Source organism: Nipponia nippon, unplaced genomic scaffold (genome assembly GCF_047370975.1).
Source record: "Nipponia nippon isolate SJK-2023a ecotype South Korea unplaced genomic scaffold, ASM4737097v1 scaffold_1, whole genome shotgun sequence".
Lineage (NCBI taxonomy): Eukaryota > Metazoa > Chordata > Aves > Pelecaniformes > Threskiornithidae > Nipponia > Nipponia nippon.
Window position 1 is genome coordinate 161,446,582 of NW_028262290.1, and position 21,449 is coordinate 161,468,030.

Consider the following 21,449-nt stretch of genomic DNA (forward strand, 5'->3'; position numbering starts at 1 on the left):
GCTGTTCACCTTGTAGCATTTGGGGGAAGAAGAGAGGAAACTTACTTATTTTAGCAATATAGGAAAAAACTCTGTTCACTATTAACCATTTAGCAGACTGGATTTCCAATCTCTTAATTCTACTACCGGTAATTAGGGCTTAATACATTCTTCTTTAAAGCAGAAGGTATTTTGACCATCCTGTTCAGAGCTACTGTATTTTATGTGAAAACAGTATTTTAGAATAACAGAGATGAAGGACTATAAAGGACAGATTTTATTAAGGGTATACTCATCTGAAGACCTCTCTTGTGTTGCAACTTCGCCTGCGCCCTTTTGCTAAAGCTGAGCTGTCACGGGCAAATCGGTGTGGCCGCGACTCCCCGTCCTGCATCGTTACTCGATTTCAGCCCAGTCAGCCATTTCGCTGACTGACCTCCACAGGGCACCATGTAGAAACAGATCAGGAAACAGGGCAGAGAAAAGGACATTAGACAATACCGTGCTAAATAAGTACACTCTAGTTTATAGCTTAAACACGCACCTAACCTTGTACCCATCCTCTTAATGTATGAAGGATTTTCACCACACTAACTGTACCAGCTATAGTGAAGGTATTCCCCATCAGCAGCTTTAAAATTCCTTGATAAATTGCTGCCCTGAGGGGTATAAACACACCCACATTTCTTTGTGATTACTATTACATTCAGAAGCTATTTGAAGGCAAGTGCAAACAAAACAAAAAAGCTACAAAAAGCAATAGATGTTGCTGCACTAACTAATGTCTTAAACTTAATGATTTGTATAAAAATAGAAATGGGTAAATAGAAAAGCACAACTAAAGAAAAGCTATTTCTCTGTCGCTACAGAAACCAAGACATATTCGACTCCACTGAAAAGGTTAAGCACCCGGAGAACACATGGGCCTGACTTAAAATCATATTTGACTTCAGTTTGTTTCAAATAACCATCATCATGTCTTCCCCCTCCCCCCTTTTTTTTTTTAAACTGAGAGACAACCACATGATCCATTGAAGAGCTAAAGTGAATGACAGGACCCACCCATACGATTTTGTCCTATCTATATGCTGCAACTTCAAAGCGCACGGTACTTCCTTTCCTGCAAAAGCAGCTGTAGAGAAGGTACGTGAATAGCTGTTACAGAGAAGGGAAACTCTAAGACAAGTAGGAAATGCCTTGAAAGTGACAAGAACTGTCAAATTGAGGTGTACGGTTAGAAAAGCTTTCTAGCAAGTCAAAACCATAAATAGCTTTTTTTTTTTTTTAATGCCATCAATCATACTGAGAAAATCATCATCAAGTGTCACTGTTCAGGCAGAGTGCCTTCATAAATACATTCAGGAGCATTTGTAGGCAAATGTGAATTCAGGAACTTGACGTTTTGCCAGTCTCCAACTTGTTTCTGCATTAATCTCTCCATTAATTTCGTGATTTTGGACAGCATTCAAAGTTTGAACACAGATCAATCCATTAAACAATGACCGGAAAAGACAATAGGCTATGTACTTCATATGATTTCTTTTATAATATTGCCTACACTAACAAAATAGAGTAACTTCAATTCTTTCAAGATCAGAAAAATATTCCAGGCTGTAGTATTACAGCATATGGCAGTCTGTAAACAAAAGCAGCATCCATTTCACTCATGGTCTTCTGCAGCTGCTGCTTCTTTCTGTTCACATGCTGCTTCATCATCTGGTTTCACCGGAGTAGTGGTTAACGAGCTCTCGATACTGTTGAAGAGCAGCTTTGTTTCTTGGCTGTCGGGATCAGTTCCTAGTGTTGTTTTTGAAGAAAATTCATTGGGAAGAGCAAAAGAAGGTAAAGATGGAACTGAAGGCGGTAGGTTGTCCAACTCAGGCTGCTTGACTGAGCCTTCAGAATACATGGTTGCATCTTCAGGGTCCAAAGCTGTGGCATTTTCTAGGAAATGGAAATAGTTTGTAAAAAAACAAACGCTGTCAGGCTAACGGCCAGTGCCTCTGGTTACCATACATCTAGAAAAACAGCTCGAAGGAGATACCTCGTACAGGCACATAACCAGATTCACAACCGGCAAATACATGGGCTGCATTTACTCAGTTCTCCCCAAATCCAGAAAATCTGATGGTGCAAGGAGGCTTTTAAGAGACCACGAACCATTTGGGCTGCTGTATTCTTATACTAGAGATGTTTTATTTTGTGTTACAACTCTCAATCACCCCACCGCTTAAAAGGGAAAGGCATCCATAATGTGAAGATATATTTTTTTTTTAAATAGGAAAGTCACTATTAAAATTACTGCAATTTTGTTTTCACTTTACAACTGTGAAGAGAAGCCTGTGGTACAAAAACTCATTTATGCTGATTTTAGAAATACCTACTTTTAAGGTCAGTTTAATTTGGATCATCAACATCTTCATTTAAAGAAAAAGACACCCATTCTATAATCTTATAAAAAAGCCTATTAGTTTTTGTCCATTTCTACACCTGATTTCTGCTACTTTTTCCACCCTATTTTAGCCAATCCCCTTTCTGATTTTTTTTTTAAAAATTGGCTTATTTCCAAAAAGCATGATACCGTTGAAAAGGCATGAGTTGGTGCCATTCCAGAAATTAGGTCAGAGGCCTAAAGGAAATCTCGAATACACTTACCAAAATAAGCAGAAGCGTCATTGTTGGACATCATTAACTTTTCAGTGCCTACGAAAGCATCTGCTGCTGGCGTGTTGAAGGAGGCCGATGAAGACATGCTGGACGCTTTTGTTAAGTCAGCGAGTTCAGGAAATGAAATACCAGACATATCTAGAAATCCTGAAAGCAAATATTACAGTACTGTTTTAGATGTAACACAAAATTCTAGATTCAAAAAGACATGTTATATCCAGACTGGTCAGTGAAGTCCCCTCCCTGCTAAATGCAAATGTATTTAACCTAAAAGTTAGCTGACATCAGCGGAAAGAATTCTGCAAAATGTTAACCTCAGTCAGGTTCACAGTACCCAAACTCCACCATTCTGAAATTCAGTGAAGTCAAAAACTTTAAGGAAAATAACCACCGATGCTCATAGTTCTGTATTTAAGTCTCAAACTTGTTTAAGAACTTATTAGTTTACCCAGATGTCCTCTACAGAATTGCTGAAAAAAGCACCCAAGAAAATATACCTGGATCCATAACTCTCTGGAGAGGGGGAGGAGGAGAAAGTGAGCTTTCTGGTGAATAACCACTCATTTCTTGATCTGTGGAATGATCCAAGTTCATAACTATGTCAGAGTTGTCACTCTGAGAAGCAGGTGCCAATAATGGAGTCTGGAATGACACAGTAAGAAGGAAAAGCATCTTTTTATATTGAAAGCTTCACCTGAAGATGACCTTCCTATGAAAGCATTCTGCCTCGGTCTCCAAGTACACCAATTCAGACAGAACCTATGATGCCAAAACTGACAGTCGAGCCACCGATCTGGACATGTTCCAATGTAGCCTTTTAAAGCCAGTGCGTTCTTAGAAGAACAGTCCGTACTTAATTCTTGTAGGTGTATTTTATTTCCTAATGAGAATGGTATTCTTCTCATGTGGTTCTCATTGTCTGATACAAGGCTTCAAAACAGAAAGAAAATCTCTGGCAAAAATTTCTATCAGGCCACACTGGTGAAAGAGTAATTGTAATATATGTAATTGCACCCAAATACAATGAGGAATATGGAAGAATACCTGCTGAAAGCTTGAGAAAATAGAGGGTACAGCTCAGCAAACAGAGTTTCTCGCCCATGTTACCCTTCCTGTCATCTGTTCAGCATCATCAGCTCTCACTTTCCCTTCACCTAACTCCATTTTGTTCAAGCAAAATTGTATGCTGTACTCAAATAAACTCTATTACGAACATTCCCACAAGTAGAAAATGTTGAAACTCCAGAGAACATAACTGATTTCTTACATACCTCTGTGTAACCATTAGTAGATGGTAGAGGCGTTCCAGCTTCTGGTAAGGGTGAAGGTGGTTTGCTTTCTGGCTTTTTCTTTGATACTATAGACTGTGTTGGAATTCTGTGCAAATAGCCATATCCAATACCACATCCTAAACTGTACAAGAAAAGTAAAATAAGACTTGAAAAAAAGGTGTTCTTAACAAAGCTAATAAGTGTTTTAAATTTTGACTCTCTAAAACAAAAAGAGTTTGAGTCTTTAATCTATAGCAAGAAACACCTACCTGTGAGAATCATTTCACTTACTTATAATACTCAAGGAGCACTCTGCTACTGACATTTAGACATACACAGCTTAGCTTTCAGTTGATTATTTTTATGTCTTTACAAAACATATAATCTGACCTGATTTGGATTTTGTTCTGTTTGTTTTTGTTTGGTTTTGCCATTGGTTTCAACTCAAACAGGATTAGATCCAGAACATGCCTAATTCGTAGTTCTAAGCTTTTTTTTTATGGAAAGATGAACAGTTTTGTGTGACAAGTGTAAGAAAACAAGGCTTAACTTGAAAACAGCAAGCTGTAATCAATAATAATTACAATACTCTTAACAGGAGCTCATTTACAGTGAGTATATAACCTGTCATCAGCCAGTGACTGTCCGGAGATCAGTACCTTCCTTCTCCACCCCAGGCTCCATTGGGAGTCACAACTACCTCTCGAATGGAATCTGCTTCAGTGTTATAAACCATCAGCTTCAGCGGCTTCCCCTCATGGGATTCAATCAGTGAAAAGAAATCCTCTGACTAAGAAAAAAAAAAATGTAGTAGTTATTAAACTCAAATGTGTAAGACAAGGAGCTGGAAGCAAGTTAGCGTTTTACGCAGTTACTTGCTTCAATATGAGATATTAAAAACCCAAAGACAGGCTAAAACTCACAAGTGTAGTTTGATCTTTAGGGGCAACTTTTTTATTGTCAGATTAAAAAAGATAATGTTTACCTCAACTATAAAGCATCTGTCATAAACATCAACCTCCTGAAATGCCAAAAAACTATCCCCATACATTTGATGTACACGCAATTATATTTATAAAAAAACCAAAGCCTACAACATACATTTGGCGGGCATGAAGACAATCACTACTTGAAGGAACATGCGCCCTACCTCCTGAAGAATCTGATCAGATCCAACAATGTAGTCGGTGTATGGCTGGAGACCAGCTAGTGCTGCAGGAGACGCAGGTTCAACATCCTGTGAAAGAATGACATGTGTCATCTGCACTCCAGCAGGATAAACTACCCCGAGATCAAAAAGGAAATCTAACTCCAAAAACAACAGAAGGAAAGAATATTTTGTTTATGGGACAAAATAGAAGTCCTTGAACAGTCTACACCTAGGTGTGACATCTTGTAAAACATGCTGAATAAGAAAGACCAGGATACTACCAATTCAAAATGAGATACTCTGAAGATGTTGAAAAGTTGCATTTATTTAAACAACCAGACACATAACATAGTCTTTCCTATTCTGTTCTACTCTTTCAGCTCTCCCTCTTAATTTTAAAATAATTTTTTGGTGCTTTTTGTTAACATTAATATTACTTCGATGAAGTTCAGCCAACACACAGACCTATCGAGCCAGAATCTTTTCTGCTTTTGCCATTGACATAAGACAAAAAAACCTTCCCTCCATCACAAACTACTTGGTCTGGTTGGGATGGAGTTACTTTTCCTCCCAGTAACAGGCAACACTAAGTTACCCACTACTTGTCCATATTCAAATACCTCAGACAAACTCTCAAGACTGCGTTCCCTTCTTCTGTGTGATTTCAGCATTGTACTTCTACATACAAGTTGCTTCTAAACATTGCACTTAAAAACAAGGCTGTATGAACACTAAGCCACGAAAGAATTCTGTCTCACCAAGACGTGCCACACGTGTTCATTGGCTCCCTGGAAACTGCAGAACCTCACGCTGGCTCCAAGAAGACCTTGTCCTCCCCACATGTTACTGGGGATCACCTCCACCTCTCTTATTTTCATTGTTTTGATATTATACACCTCCAGCTTCACTGCTTTTTCAGCATTTGCCTTCAGCAGATCTTTCAACATATTGTTTTCTTTATTCTGTAGAGCACAGAAAGCGATATATGATTAACATTAGTTCTAGTTGCACCTGTAAAATAGATGTCACACCTGTAGCAGAATTTGAATAGAAAGAACCAAAACTGTCAAAGTTTAGGCTCTGTGTCTCACAATCAGTCCCAGCAGTTCAATTTTCTTTTATTAGAAAGAAGTCAGTACTGCCAGCTCGTGTCCCTTTATATAAGCAAGTACTGTTATTCAGTTTCATCGCTTGCTTTCCTGTTGTTCATAACTGCTATTAAATAACAGCAGCAATATTAGATCTCAACTACGTGGTCATAACAATAAGCAGGAACATTTTACTTCATGCCTCTGATCCCAGTCCTCACTCAACAGCCCTTCAGAGTCATTGCAAACTGACTGTGAAAGGACAGACTATTTGGGAGCAGCGTAGAGAACTATCATCATTTCTGTCACGTTAAAAGATTGATCTTTTAACCAAAATCTACCATTATAACAATCATTTCCAGAAAGACACCTCCACTAACAAAAGCAAGACAAACTTAATGAATACACCTTGTATGTAGCTAGGATGAAGCATACAGCCAAAGCTGTGAGCCTTTTAAACTAAAAAAACACCCGACCGAAACTCAACTCCTCTTTCTTAACTCACCATACAGGAACTGTGTTGCCAGTCTTAAGTATAAGCAGACAGGCCATGATTCTTTTTCATATTTTATCAAATGTTGAAACAAGTTTGTTTAAACAAATGTTGAGCTCTTACCATTGACTCACCAGTTCAATATTCACCTTGTGGCAGAAAATATGCATGAACGAGTAATATAATAAACATTGTGTTAATCTGTTAAGAAGTTAAGGCTACTAAAGGCATAAATAACGACTTTCCTCAGATTTGGATCCAGCCAGAGAGGAGACTTTGAACACCACCAAGTTTTACTTTACCTTGTTAATGCCATATATAACATCCAATATGAAACGTTTTCTTTACCATGACAGCTTTGGCTTCTACCTTTCATCATTACAATACCCATATTTCATGCAGGGGAAAAAATAAAATCATTTGAGGCTTACAAGCCTAGTGTGTCCTATCGCAAGGATGAAATCAAAGAAAGGTTCCAGTCCTCCTTGTTGAGCTGGGGAGTTTTCTTGAACCTGCAAAACATACATTTTACTTTTATTACGCATTGATCTCTAGTTACACTAAGGGACAGTGTTAATCTTTACACTTGATTCAATATTTACTTTTGAGTTGAACCATAGATGAGATACCAAATGACAGACCTCAGGAAGCAGTCCACAATTGTGAACTTATTTTTATAGAACGACAAGCAACTGTTTAGAGCTTAATTATTAAGCTGTAAAAAAACAGATTTTGAACCCCATACAACACACAAATATCGTGATGCAAAGTGCACAGCATGGCATTATTAAATATTGAGGACTTCGAAGAAGGGCTTAGTTTTCAAAGTGCTGCTTCAGGATTTTCTTCCATGCTACTAACAGCCTGAGCACATTGAGAGTCCCCAGTTACATCACATCTATTTTTTACATAAACACAGTTTATAGTTAGGTTCCCACAATTAACAGCACATTAGAATAAGAACACTTAAGGGAGTATGCTACAAATTCATGGCTAACCACAAGTAGTGGTCAAGAAGATTGCCATCACTTAGAAAAGATATGTAAGGGTTACAACATCTCAATTTCATTATAACCAAGTTATCATAAAACAGATGTAATAAAGAAATATAGAGAATACCTATTAAAATGCATTCACACCAGGATGAAACCCACAAAAAATTACACAGAACTTGATAAATGCAGAGCATATGAGAGTACACCCATTTCAAAGTATACTAACAAAGCAACATGATACTAAGGGAACCATGGCAAACATGCTAACAGTTCATGCTGCTTGTAACTTTACTTTTTGTGAACTCAGCAGTACAGCCCTTAACCTGCAATATATTTGACTCCTGAAAGCCACCCCACAATTTAAGTGCTGTTACAACCCACGCGCCATCTAACCTAAGAAGTTCATTGCTAGCAACGTTAAAACTGCTACATCTTACATTTGGTCTTGTGTTACCAAACTGCTATATTTTTAAGTAAAGTTGGATCAGTATCGGGGCTTTTGCTGGCAAGTTATTTTTGCTGTCTACGCAAGTTGTAAAATACACGTAAGTTACTTCAGCAAAAGCTTTTAAAGCAAAAAAAAAAAAATCATGCTTTATTATTAAACAGTCAAGACTGACCACTGTAACCACAATTGGAGTAGGAAGTACTAACTTTCATCACAACCATAAATTGCATCAAAAGCAAACAGCCAGCTTCTACTGAACCAAGCTGAAGGTTAAAGAGTTTACCCTACATCCCAATTCTAAATAACGTGCAAGAAGCCTTACAATGAAACTATCACATAACACAATGTCCAGGATGAAAATGTACACAAAAAGAAGTACATGGAAGTTATTACAGAGCTCATGACATCATTGTTCAGATGTCTAAAAGCCATACAGATTCCCACACGAAGCTGTAAGTTGCAAAACAATCCTGCAGTATTTTGTTTTCAAAATGACACCACATCAAAAGTTGTGAGTTCCCTGGAGAAAAAAAAAAAATGACTTTGTCTCCTGCATGCTTTAGGTCACCAAAATCATCCTCCAGTACAGAAAACTGAGCAGTATCCTGCTCATAAAAGGAGGAGGCATTTCGTGACCAACAGTCATTTCTGATGGAGTTAACTCGGTTAAGGAGACTGACAAAAGCAGATTTCATAACAACACTGGTACCCTAAACACATCTTCTGATATTGAGAAACACTAACTGCTGGGGAAGTGGAAAGCAGCATAGGGCAACAACGTTTCCACTCTTATTTCAGGGAGGAAGACCACGAACTAAATGAAATGGTAACTTAGGCAACAACTGTTATCAGCAATACCTCTGCCTATCTTTAAGCTCCAAGATATGCATTTAAACCAATGTGCTTACAGTCAATTTGCCAGACAGAGAAGTTACAACAAATTTGCATCTAGATACAGCACTGTGAAACGCAGCCCCTCGGGAAAACGCTGGCTGGAGCGGTAATTAACCCCCAGCCAAGACGCTGTCCAGGTCCGCACAGAAATTGGTCAAATCTTCAAGTCAAGGGAACGGGGAGGGGAGCGCGGAGGGAGGGCTATGCTACTCTTAAAATATTTCAGATTCCTCGAAAACAGCACAAAAGGCTCCCCTGGGCTGTCCAGCAGCCAAGACCTCGCAGGTCGAGGCTCCGAGCCCGGTGAAGCCGCCGGGGTGGGCACCCACCGCCTACCGGGAGCGGGGCGGCCGCTCCTCCCCTGCCGTCGTGGCAGTTCCCTGGAAGGAGCCACCAGGTAGGGACCAGGGATCCCGCGGCCGCCAGGCCCGCCGTCCCGAGCCCAGCGCCCTCTCCCGTGCCGGGCTCGGCCTGCCTCAGCGGGGGGAAGCGGGACGCCGCGCCCCGCCAGACCCCACACGCACCTCAGCGCCCGCCGCCCCTCGGGGCCCTCCCGCCCTCTCCTCCCTCCTCTCCCACCGCCCTCCCGGCGGCGGCCGCCTCACCCCGTGTACGTGGAAGCCCTCGGCGCCGCCATCGGGGACCTCGGAGCTCGAACCCAGCCCCATGCCCACCGACGGGACGGGACGGGACCCTCAGGCGGCGGCGGCAGCAACGAGCATCGCCCTCCCGCCGCTCCCTCTGCTGAGGGCGTCGCAGGCCTAAGCAAGCGAGCGCCGAGCGCAGCGCCCGCGCACAACGGAGGGGAACTGGAGTTCGGCTCGACTCCGCTCCCTGCCGGCCAGGCGCGGCGCGTGACGGGGGGGCGATCCCGAGGGCGGGAAAGGGGCGAGCGGCGGCCGGGGGCAGCGCTGAGGAGGAGCGGCGGGGTGCGGGGGTCGCTGAGCCCTGTCAGGGCTCGGCTGGCCCGCAGAGGGTCTGTCACAGCCCCGAGCCGGGCTGCGGCTCCCCCCCCCCCGCTCCTCGGAGGGAGGCAGAGACCCAGGCGCCGCGCCCGGGGAGGGGAAGGCAGGCGGTGGGGTGGGCCCTCGCTCTCCCCTCGGCCTGCCCCGGCGCTCGAAGCGCCCTGAACTGCTGCCGCTTGAAACGCGGATCGGGGTGCTCCCTGCCGAGCCCGGGCAGCCCCTCCAGCAGCCGGCGGGCGGCTGAATGGCTGTTTGGGTCTCGGGACCTTTTTTTCTGGCAGAAACAGACTCACTTATAATTTTTTTTTTTTCACGTGTATTCCTACAAATCACTGTAAAAAACAGTTGACTACTGTTCTCATTCTAACAGCCTTTAAAAGTTATACTCCTGTTAGTATAATCCAGAAAGAGATTATAATTTTTTACCAATACCTAATTTGCACATTTCAAAAGAGCAAGTGTTTCTGTTCCGCACCTCTCTGTAGGCATATAATATGTATTGCGCTCAAGAAAAGTATTTCCACCAGCTGAGACGATTGGCAGACTTTGAAGAAGCAAGTCAATGGCCCACTGTGGCTGTTTTTCAAGGCACAGAGGGCCTTGTGTTTAGGTAATTATTAAGAAGTGGTGATATTTATATTCCCCTGAAATTTCATATCTGTTCCACTCTGTTTTACTTAGGATGAATTCTTCTGATTCTGCCTTTAACCCATTAATGGAAAAGTTGTGGAAGTTTTCAAAGTAAGAGTAATAGTAATAAGTTGAAGCATTATTATATTAATATATTTCCTGCATGAGTACTTTCATTCCAATAAAAAAGCATCCATTTTAGTAAAACTCCTTCGTAGTTACTGCTCTCACCTCCGAGATGTCATTTTCCCAAAGGACGCATCCACATAATTTCTGTGGTTGAAGTGCGAGGCATAAAGACAGAAGAGAAAAAGAGCTGCTTTCTCCATCCTCTGCCTTTGCTTCCAAGTGAAACTCTTAAATTCCCTGTCAGTTCAATAGCTATTTATGCTTGAAAGCCATACATACTGGCTCATTTTTTCTCCAAAGAAAGGCCAGGATATTCTCAGGAGCCTTTTTAAGTAACTTTTTTCTGGTGTTATCTCTAAGCTGTGACTGCAGATCTGTGCATTGCATTCATTAGGCATAGAGTAGAAGTGCATGTAAGTATTAAAAAAAAAAATTGTGTCAAACATTCTTCTGTGTTTTCTGCTACATATTTGGGAACCTTATCACATAATTATATTTTTTGTTAAATTCCTTTTCTTCAGAACATCTTTTATAACAGGTGTGCCAATGAAGAACTGCAGTGTTGGCCATGTAATTGTGTTTCTATAAATAATAGAAATAAGAAATCTTTCTTCAGACATACCAAAAATAGATGCCAGAGAAGCGTCTGATCCCAGTATAAAATGAGTGCTTAGGAAACATAAGACCATAGCAAAATAAGTCTACAGGAATTATTTGCATTCATGTTTACCATGGAAGACAGTGAGGTGGTTCCCATCCCCAAACCTTTCTTTGTAGGGAACTCATCCGAGCATCTGTCTTATATTAAGGTGAAGGTCAAAAAGATCATGGAACAGACAAAATGATCAGTAACAGTTTGCAGGAATAGGTGGTACTTACCCAGTCTCTTCAAAGGGACTTGGGAATGAGCTAGCACACCTACAAAACAGTTATATTCAACTTCTTGCTTAAAAGGACATTGGCTGCAGGGGACTAGAAAGTAGCAAATACCCTATTTTTTAAAAAAGGACTCTAGTAGAGATCTGAAGGGGAGGTCTGTCAGCCTCTGTCAACGAAGTAATAGAAACTATAATAAATGACAGTTTTAGTGGGTACCTAAGTATTGTATTCTTGGGAAGAGTCGACATGGCTCTGATAAAGGGATGTCCTGTCTCACACATCTGTTGGAATTCCTAAAGGTGTTAACAAACATACAGAAAGGAGCGATCTCGTTGGTTAGATTTCAAAAAGTCCCTTATCAAAGCTTTATCAAGGGCTTATCAAGGGAACTAAGCAGCAATACCGTAAGATAGCTTTATTTAGATATCTTTATTTAGAATGGTTAAAAGATAAGAAGTAGATGGTAGGAGTGAATGATCGCTGCTTGGAAAGATCATCCACAGAGTTAGCCAAAAAAACGGTTAAACCCTGCTTCATATTGTAAAAGTCCTGGAAAAAGAGATAAGCAGTGAGATGAAAAAATGTACTGCTGCCATGGAATTATTCAGAATAGCAAAGCTAAAGAGCAATTGCAGAAATGCAGAAGGATCTTAGAAGATCAGGTGGGCAATAAAACCACAGGTATAATTAAGTGCAGATAAACATAAAATGATACACGTGGGGAAAAATCCTGACTAATTCCACTCGTGAGAAGGTGGGCTTTGAGCTGTTCAGCAACAGTCTGAAGTGAGATCTAGAGTTTACAAAATGTCATTTCAGAAATCGGAAGTAGCCAAAAAACAAATCCATTATTAAGAACTATCAGGAAAACAACGGAGACTAAGAAAGAGGACATTGTCGATTTACTGTATAAACTCATAGTTTTCCCAGATCTCCTTCCATTAAAAAAAAAAAAAGTAGCCGAAATGGGGAAGCTTGAAAAAGAGCAGCAGCAATGATTAAAGGTATCACTAGTTACCACACAGGGAATGATAAGTAAACCAGGGCTTTTTCATTTGGAAGAGGGAGAGCTGAAGAGAGAACGTGCTATAAAATCATTTGTGGTACGGAGAGAGTAGTCAGGAATTGAGTGTTTGCTCTCTTTCAATTTAATAGCAAGGGAACTGTTGAAACTATGAGGGCACACATTCAAAGTAAGCAAAAGGAGGTGATTTTTCATGTAACAGTTAATTGAGTTCTGCAACTCTCCTCCACAGGAGATTGTGATGCCAAGAATTTATCTGGACCCAAGGAGGCAGTGGGCAAGTTCACTGCAGAAGAATCCGGGGAGGACAAATAAGTTCACAGAAACCAGTACAATGAAAGATATTTTCTGAGTTGAAGCCATCTGAAGGCTGGGAGACTGTCCGAAGGAGGTATCGTTTACTTCTGTCCCAGTCTTAGTCTTTGGTAGGTGCTGTTGCAGGTAGAGGGTGGGCTAGATGTAGCTTTGGTTTGACCCAACACAGTTCTTAATGCTCATAGCTCATTACTCCTTGCTATTCCACATAGTTCACAAAGCTATCGTAGAAACATGCATGCACTGAGAATAGCCTATTGTGATAGAGCATGCAAATGGAACAAACTACATAGTTAGACTGTGGCTCGGAGTTCATTTATACAAATAACTTTTTAAGTGATTGCTAATAACGCCTGAATCAACCATCCATCTGCAACGTGTCTGCTGGACAAATGCAAGGTGCTATCTTACAGTTAGGAAAAGCCAGAAGGAACCATTCTGGTGTGCCATTGTGTTGTCTTTTGGAACTCATTTATGCAGAGAAAGGTGTAAAAATATAGGTAAGGGTTTTGTTTTTTTCCCCTGTGCTTTTACATATTACTTGCCACGGGTTTCAACAGTCAGAAACCTGGCAATACGTTAGTTCAGTGTTTCATCCACTTATCCAGGTTGTAGAATGTTGTAGAATGAAAGAAATCTAGGATAAATGCAGGTATGTTTTATGCAATTTTTTGTCTAATTTGCTAAATAAAATAGTACCAAAAATAGTGCTGCTGTCACTAGAATTACTGAAAAAAATCTAACCCGCCCTGGACCACTCTTTTGCAACACATTTTTTTTTATTTAGAAAAATAATTTAGCTCATGTTTATTCAACACTTAAGCAGCGCTTGCATATTCTATCTGTCAACTTATACAAAGCTCAGAGACTTCAATAAATCATTAAGCAACAGCATCACATAGGAGAATTCATAGTCATCACATTATGGTATTGTCATGAAGAGAAATCAAGTTTTATTTTCATGTAGCTGCCTTGAAGATGATTCTGCGCTACACTAAAGATTTATTTTGAATAGTTGCATGGGTGTTTCTAGAACATAAGCACAAGAGTATTTCAAGCACTAGAGGAGAATGCGAACTAGTAGCTATTTCTTCTATTAGAAGTAATAAATTTTAGGAATATAAAGATCCTGAAAGACACAAAACACTTGCAGCTCACATGGGATTGACCTCAGGTTCCACAGCAGTTGGGACTGAGCTGAAGTCCCGTACAAGGCAATGGGAGATTTACATCCTATATCAGTGGAGAACTGTATATTATTTTTCAGTGTGCCTTTGTGCAAAAATAAATCATTTTTTAAAGGTATAATTTCTAAAGGAGAAAAGCTTACTAATTTACTTTCCAATCTGGCAAATGCTGAACAATTTCGATTTCAATAACACAATCTGAGAAGCTACCTACATGTGTGTTTCAAGGATTAGGCGGCTTGTTTGATTTGACTGCTTTTGTCATTACATGACTTTTCAAAATTTAACACATTTAGCACATTTTTGTTTGAATTTTTGTTTTTTAGATTGTGAAGCTGGTTTAGAGCTGGAAAACAAAAGAAACAGGAAAAATGCAGGGACTAATGAATTATATTATGCAGGAATGGTTTTATGGCTAATGGACAAAAATGATGAAGGACCTGACACAATGCTGAAAATGTCTCCTGGATCTAGAGAGGTTGTGTATAAATGGTATTTCATCCATAACAAGACAGAAGTTCTCACTATTTAAAAAGTAAAATGAGATCATCAGACTTTTAGCCAAATATAAGAAAATATAAATATTCAAAACCTAATGGATACTGTGCTTAAGATTATAATTATCTAATTACATTTCTTGTTTACTATAAAATCTGGGGAAATTGATTGATTTTTTTTTTTTTTTAGTGGATATTTCTACATTCATCCAAAATTCTTTTTCTGATGAGGAAGAATGTTTATTCTTTTTTTCTACAGTGGAACAATAAAATAATGGTTGGGGGTAAAACTGTTTCATCAGGTCTACTTACATTTGCTTGTAACTTCAGAATTACTTTGATGTAATTATATGCCAGAGGCAAGGAGTCTGGAATTAAAAGGCTTTCTGAGCAGGTCTTACAGACCACTCCACTAAGAGGCAAATCCTGACCTACTGAAAAAAAGGTACAAGGAGTTTAAGATTAATTTCAAGCCTCTTCTTCCTGTGTTTCTTTCCGTGATTCTTCTTTCCTCATGAATTGTGTTATACAGGGAACAGTCTGCATTTAAGAGAGTTTCTGAAAATATATGAAGAGGACTGTCCTGTCACATCTGTGACACTTCACAAAGGTTACCTACTTGCATGTTGATGTCATCAAAACTGGCTGCTCCGTAACTGGTGGATGAAAATTGTTGTCAAGTTTCTTAGTAAATACTTTTTGAAACCTTACTTTTTCAATTTTATTCTGTTACTTGTGTATTAGACAGTGAAAATAGGATTGTATTATTGTTAGTAAATGGCTAAGAGTGATATTTTAAGCATTCTCCAAAATACTTAGTCAACAGAGGATTTTCCTTTTATAATAAAGTCAGTACGTGATAAAAACCAGCTAGTTGGTAAAGCAAGGTTAAAAACAGAACAACTGGCAGGTCGTTAGGAATATATTCTCATTGTTATAGGGCTTTAGGCCACTAGAAATAATGCAGTGTTGTGGCATTTTCACACAATGATATCTATATGAGGTCTTTGCTTTTGCAGATACTGAATTTTGAAAGAAATGTCATTTATCATTCATGGTAATGAAACTAAAACAATGTAATACAGAACTGACAGATTCTGCAGAGTACTGTAAACTTTTAAATGCTTATTTTTCAAAGCTCTTTGTATGCTTAGCAATTACAGCTTGCTTGCAATATCAGTCTTTTCTAAAGCTTCCTATGTAAATGAAAGTTGATACGTGAAATGTGTGCTGACCATTCTAAAATACGTTTAGATACGTAGATGTAGTAGACAAAGCTGCATCTGAGTTAGTCGTAAGTTCCTTTTTTCAATCAGTGGAGAAAAACAGGCGCTTCTTGGCTGTAACTCTTATAATTAAGGATTTCTCATCCCCATTGTACAAGTAATTGTTCAATATGGCAGAAGAATTATGTAGTGTGAGTAAAGATCTTTGGCCTCTTTCAGAAGTGTTTTCTGTAGAACTCATCAGAAATTATGAAGGAGTAAACGTTCAAATTCAAAATTTCAAAGGAGTAAAGATTTTCAAATGTTATACCATCTGAACTCATAAGCTTCAGAAGCAAGCTTGCAATTCAGAGGAAATTCTGTGAATGAGTTTAATTAGTTAGAAAAATCAAGAAGGATGAAAAATGTTAATGGAAGATTAATTCTTTGGTCATTATGAATACAAAATATTTGTATAATAATACTCCTGTAGTAATTTTTAGGATGATCAAAGAAGTAGACCCTAAACACGCAGTAACGTTTTGGTCAAAATGATTGGGAATAGAAACTAAGCATTACAGAAATTCATTATGCGAAAATAAGAAGAAGAGCATCTAGTAGATCAAATCTGTTGAAGCTGCGTTTTCTTAAGGAGATTAATTTCCTCTCAAATTTGTGCAGCTGATTTACAGAACCTTTATTGTCCTGAAAAAGTGGTTTTGTCTATCTCTTAAATATGCTAAACTTACTTCAAAAGATACATTTTATTGCTTGGTCTGTTTGGGGAAAAAAAAAAAAAAGTGGACTTGACATTGAGCTGGAAACTACTTGATGGCAGTATTATTGTCCTTGGTGGAATAGTGCTTAGTAGGGCAGTGTTCAGTTCAACATTAAGGTGCCTATATAGTGCCTACGGTCCTAATTAATGTGCCTAAACACGGGGTTTCAGTGCCAGCTAAGATGCTTTAGGGTGCTTGAGAAATCTGAACAAGACTGTTAGTCGTTACAGACGAATGACAGGGTGCTGGCGCCTTTCTGGCACAGTGTCTGAAGGCAAGGTGAGATACTGTATGGCATCTCAGGTGGTACAGGACAGCTACGGGCAGGTAAACGACTCGAGCCATAGGTGTCAAAGCTCCCATTATACCCAATGGAGGTGGAGAAAGTGGAGAATTGTTCAGCTCACCTCAAGTGCTTTCCTCTTCTAGCTGGCAGAGCCAACGCATCCATGCCAGGGCCACAATCCGAGACTGGGCACAGATAGAACTGCTACGCTGCTGCGGCGTAGCACAGGCTGGGGCTGGTGGTAAAGCCTCAGCTTAAAAGCAGCTCCCAAGGGAAGGAGGAGGTAAGCCCTCACTTCAAATACTTTGGGGGATCTCCAGGGATGCTGGATGCCAACGTGTGAGCAATTGAATTTAGTCCTGAGTGATTAAGTATCCGACAAGATTATCCATTTCAATAGCAAATATTAATAAATCTGTCAAGATCTTCAGTCATATTTGTTTATACCTCCTTGAAGACGTGCACAGGATCCTCACAAACAGGAATTCTGAAAGCAGTTGTCTCCATAGCAATGATAAGACAGCATATGCACATCATACATTAAAATTTTAAATGATCATCACCTTGTTAACAGTATCACCTCTACAGATCTTGTAAAGAATTGAATCTTGCAACCCTGGAGAAGCATAAATAAAGATATTTCTGCACGTAAAAGTTGCCAGGCAAAGGCAAGGGTTCAGTTGTATCCAGTTTTGTTAATTTTGGTGAACTGCTGTAGTGTGTTTCAAGCCCCTTCTTGTATTCACAAGAGAGAATTCCCATTTATTGTAAATAACATACTGATGTTCACTGGTAAAGAAAGTTGTGGTGTTTTCAAAGCTCTAGGATGCAGCCGAATTTAGTATAGCAGTACAGCATAACATGTCTTTAATAGTCTTATTTTTCTGATTACTGAGACTTGCAGAAACTAAGCAATTTATTGTCTCCATTACTGTACCAGTGTGCCAGTGCTATCACAGTCACCCAGGTTGGTAGGCAAAGTTATTTTCTGTACCAACAGAGCTCTTGGAAATGTTGCAGCATTTAAGCGGCACTGCTTGATGAAGGAGCAGGCTAACTGCGTTGATAGCAGTCAAGCAGTAATGCAGTCATCAGCAGATTGAAATAACTTGAATAGCATTTGGATTAAGTTGCCTCAAAGCCTCAGAAGTGAATGAGTCCCCCATGGAATCACAGAGCGGTTGAGGTTGGCAGGGACCTCTGGAGGTCATCTTGTCCAACCCCAGTGCTCAGGCAGGGCTGCCTAGAGCCAGCTGCCCAGGACCACGTCTAGACATCGGTCCTATGTCAGACTGCCAGCCCAGTGAGGATGTGTCAGATACTCTGGGGCACTTAAAATGGCTGTTTAAGCCTATGTTTAAGTGACTGAATCACTCCCAAGGGAGTCTAAAGACATATGCTGCTGATAAAGTATAGGTTTATACTATAGGGCAAGCTGATTAACGATCTGGATGATGGGATTGAGTGCTCTCCCACTAATTGTTAATAAAGATATTGAACAGTATTGACCTGAGGCATGCCACTAGTAATTGGCCACAGTTGACCTGACAATCCACCCATCCACCTTATTATTTAGTCTTCCAGTCCATACGTCACCAATTTGGCTGTAAGGATTCTGTGGGACACTGTCTTAAAGTCAAGATACACAACTTCCACTGCTGTCCTCCTATCCACACACAGTCATCTCATTGTGGAAGGCAGCTAGGTTGGTCAGGTGCAATTTTCCCTTGGTAAATCCATACTGGCTGATCTCAGTCACCTTCTTCTCCTTCAGGTGACTGGAAATGACTTCAAGGGGTATTTGTGCCATAACCTTCCCAACAACTGAGGTTAGTCTGACCAGCCTGTGCTTCCTTTGACCTTCAGTGTTGAAGATGATTGTGATATTGTGCCTTTTTATCGCTCCTGGTTGTTGTGACCTCTCAAAGATAGCAGAGTGTATTATGAGGTAGTGTTTAGCTGCTGGTGGAGTCAGGCCCAGAACACATGATACCAGGATGCTCAGTCCATCTCTCCAGGCGTTCTCCAGCCAGCCACCACACTCTGCCTCTACCCTGCTCCTCCCGGCAGTGGAAGCAGGTTTGACTATTACAGTATGGTCACAACAAACGGGTTTGGTTTACTGTCCTGCTCCACCTACGATGAACAAGCCCAGGGCTGCTCAACAGATGTGTCCAAACAGCACTGATGACATGATTTCCATATGTTGTTATCCTTTCTCCTGTTTCTTGACCCTACTTTTTGCCGTCTTTTTACCTCCCTTTCTTTAACCCAGTCTTGTTCCCTCATTACTTTTTCCCCATTGGTCCCAGTTTTGCTATATCCATAACCTAATTTGGTATTTCTGATGCCATTACCTAGGCCTTACGTGGAATCGCTGATACACTTAACTCGATGTTGGCCTTGCAAGATTCTGCTCCACAAAAAGATCCCCAGTGCTCCCCTCCAGTTATCTGTGAGGGTCACCCATTTCTCAAGTAACTCCCTGTGAACCCCCTGCAAAATCCAGCCATTCCTCATGGTATTATCTGTAACTTTTGTCAGCTTCTCACACTTATCATGCCTGACAGTTTTTGATGTCACGTCCAGTCCGTGTCCAGATGCTTTCCATGCGCTGTTCAGTTAGCTTTGTTAGGTTATGTGATATGGCAGGGGAATTCCAATAACGCAGTCTCAGATACAGACACCCTGCCCTGGCTCCTCCCAGGGCTGTCACAGGTGAGCCATCAGTCCCCTCGGCTGGGGATGAAGCCTGTCATCGTGAGTCAACAGGGAAGGTTCTCCAGAGCATCTTTGGCTTAAGGGGGACTATTGCCTGGGCACACAGGACACATAATGGCATGCAGGGGAAGAGCATTTGGGGATTTTGCAAGACTTATCATGAGATGTTTAGCAGAGGAACCAAAACTGGGGAAAGGGAGGGATTAAGGTGGTTTGGAGAGGAACAAGCATGGGAAAATAGAGGTATAAGGAGATAAAAGGGGTTGGTCATCTGTAAACAGGCTGCTGCTGATCAGTGCGCTTGTCTAGCCATGCCCTGTGTCTGATCAGCACAGCCTCGTTAACCTCAGTTTTTAACGATTCTCCTGGATGAGGGGCTCTCTGCGATGTCTATAGGGAGGTCTAAGTGCCAGCAGCTCGGGTCGGGACCATGGGTCATAGGGGCTTGTGTGTCTGTAGTTCCAGCAGCTGGAGCGAGTGAGGGTACGTGTGTCGGTGTGTGGCAGATATTAAGCCAGACTAGTCAGTGAGTAGGATAAGTGGTGTGGGAGCCAGGTGTATGTGTGTGTTTCTGTGAGTGAGAAACTGATTTCATATTAGAAATACATTTGTGAATCCATCAGAGACAGAGCAGGAATTTTAATGTAAACATAGTTCTTTTAACACCGTTTACCTACCTGCAGAGACAGCACCATCCCAGACACCGTTTAAAGTCCATAATCCCTGGGGTGACATACTGAAAAAGGGTAAATTTTATATATTGAGAATTATCCATTGATAAAAAGCAGTGCTAAAATCGGGATGTAGTCACTGCAGTGGTGGAATTCATAGGAATTCATAGGACCCCATCAGTCTCCCCATATACTGCATTGGAGAAGTGAAGCATTTTAAGAAAGGATTTCATTGAAGTGAAGTTAAGAGAGGCAAGGGTCAAGCCAGGAGATGGGGAGAACCATCTGTCCACTAGGAAGAGGCACGATATTTCAATGGATGGTTAGTTATTTAACTGTATGCTCAGTCATCCACACTTATGTATGGAACACGCTTGGAAGAAAAAAATATTGACATTATAGTCCAATGGCCATGCCCTCCCCACAGGCACAGGTCAGGTTGCACAAGTCTCGTTAATTCGTTATTTATAAAAAATGAAAGAGCTTCAGTGGGCAGTGACTGAAAGAAATTTCTCTTTTAATACCAGTCTGGCTTTTAGGACACAAATCTGGTGGTAGGAGAGTTGAATTTTGAGTTCTCTGTTTCAGATGAAGAAAAGGCAATTTAAAGGCAGATGTCTGCTCCTCAGGTGGATGCCCAAACAACACACAGACATGAAAGAAACTGCTCTGAAAAACTGTCAGAAATTGTTGCAATTGTTATTTCGTTTTCATGAATCTCTCTTACACTGTTCATCATTGCTACAGGCTTTTGAAATGCAAGAGAGAACACTGAAACATGTCCCTTTGGAGCAGCCAGGATCAATTTCTTCTCAGAAGAAGCTGGCAGCACTGATTAATGTCCAGCACTATCTGAGTCAGAAGGACTACATACAACCTACTGAAAGCTATAAAACTGCATTAACATACACTCCAACAGACAGTAAAGAAAGTATTTTTTAAAATTTCAACCAACATCTCGTTCATAGTATCTATATACAAGGTAAGTGAGAGAAACTGTTCTGTTAGTGTTATGTCCTCAAAAATATAGAAAAGGAAATATTTAGTGATTTTTCAAAACCATAGAATTACTGTGGGTGAATTCTTAAATCGTATTTCTGACATTTGAATGGTATAAGAGCCAAAAAAGAACACGAACACAAAAAGGAAACACAGCCATGTTAGTTGGTTTTGTAC

The 21,449-nt window shown here is 40.5% G+C and overlaps 1 protein-coding gene across 2 annotated transcripts; it reads right to left on the minus strand.

The window, feature by feature from the left end:
* Positions 1-1,247: 1,247 nt before the first annotated feature.
* Positions 1,248-9,751, minus strand: GORASP1 (golgi reassembly stacking protein 1). Of its 2 annotated transcripts, XM_087764169.1 has the most exons (9): positions 9,591-9,751; positions 7,080-7,160; positions 5,826-6,029; positions 5,068-5,154; positions 4,577-4,707; positions 3,918-4,059; positions 3,144-3,288; positions 2,635-2,793; positions 1,248-1,923 (listed from the first exon to the last, which is right to left on the minus strand). In XM_087764169.1, exons 1-9 carry the CDS (start codon positions 9,651-9,653, stop codon positions 1,640-1,642), a joined length of 1,296 nt encoding a protein of 431 aa, XP_087620295.1. In that variant the 5' UTR covers positions 9,654-9,751; the 3' UTR covers positions 1,248-1,639. The 2 variants fall into 2 exon arrangements, with proteins under 2 accessions (XP_087620295.1, XP_087620382.1); XM_087764256.1 differs by lacking the exon at positions 9,591-9,751 and having other exon boundaries at positions 6,951-7,084.
* Between the last annotated feature and the right edge of the window lie 11,698 nt (positions 9,752-21,449).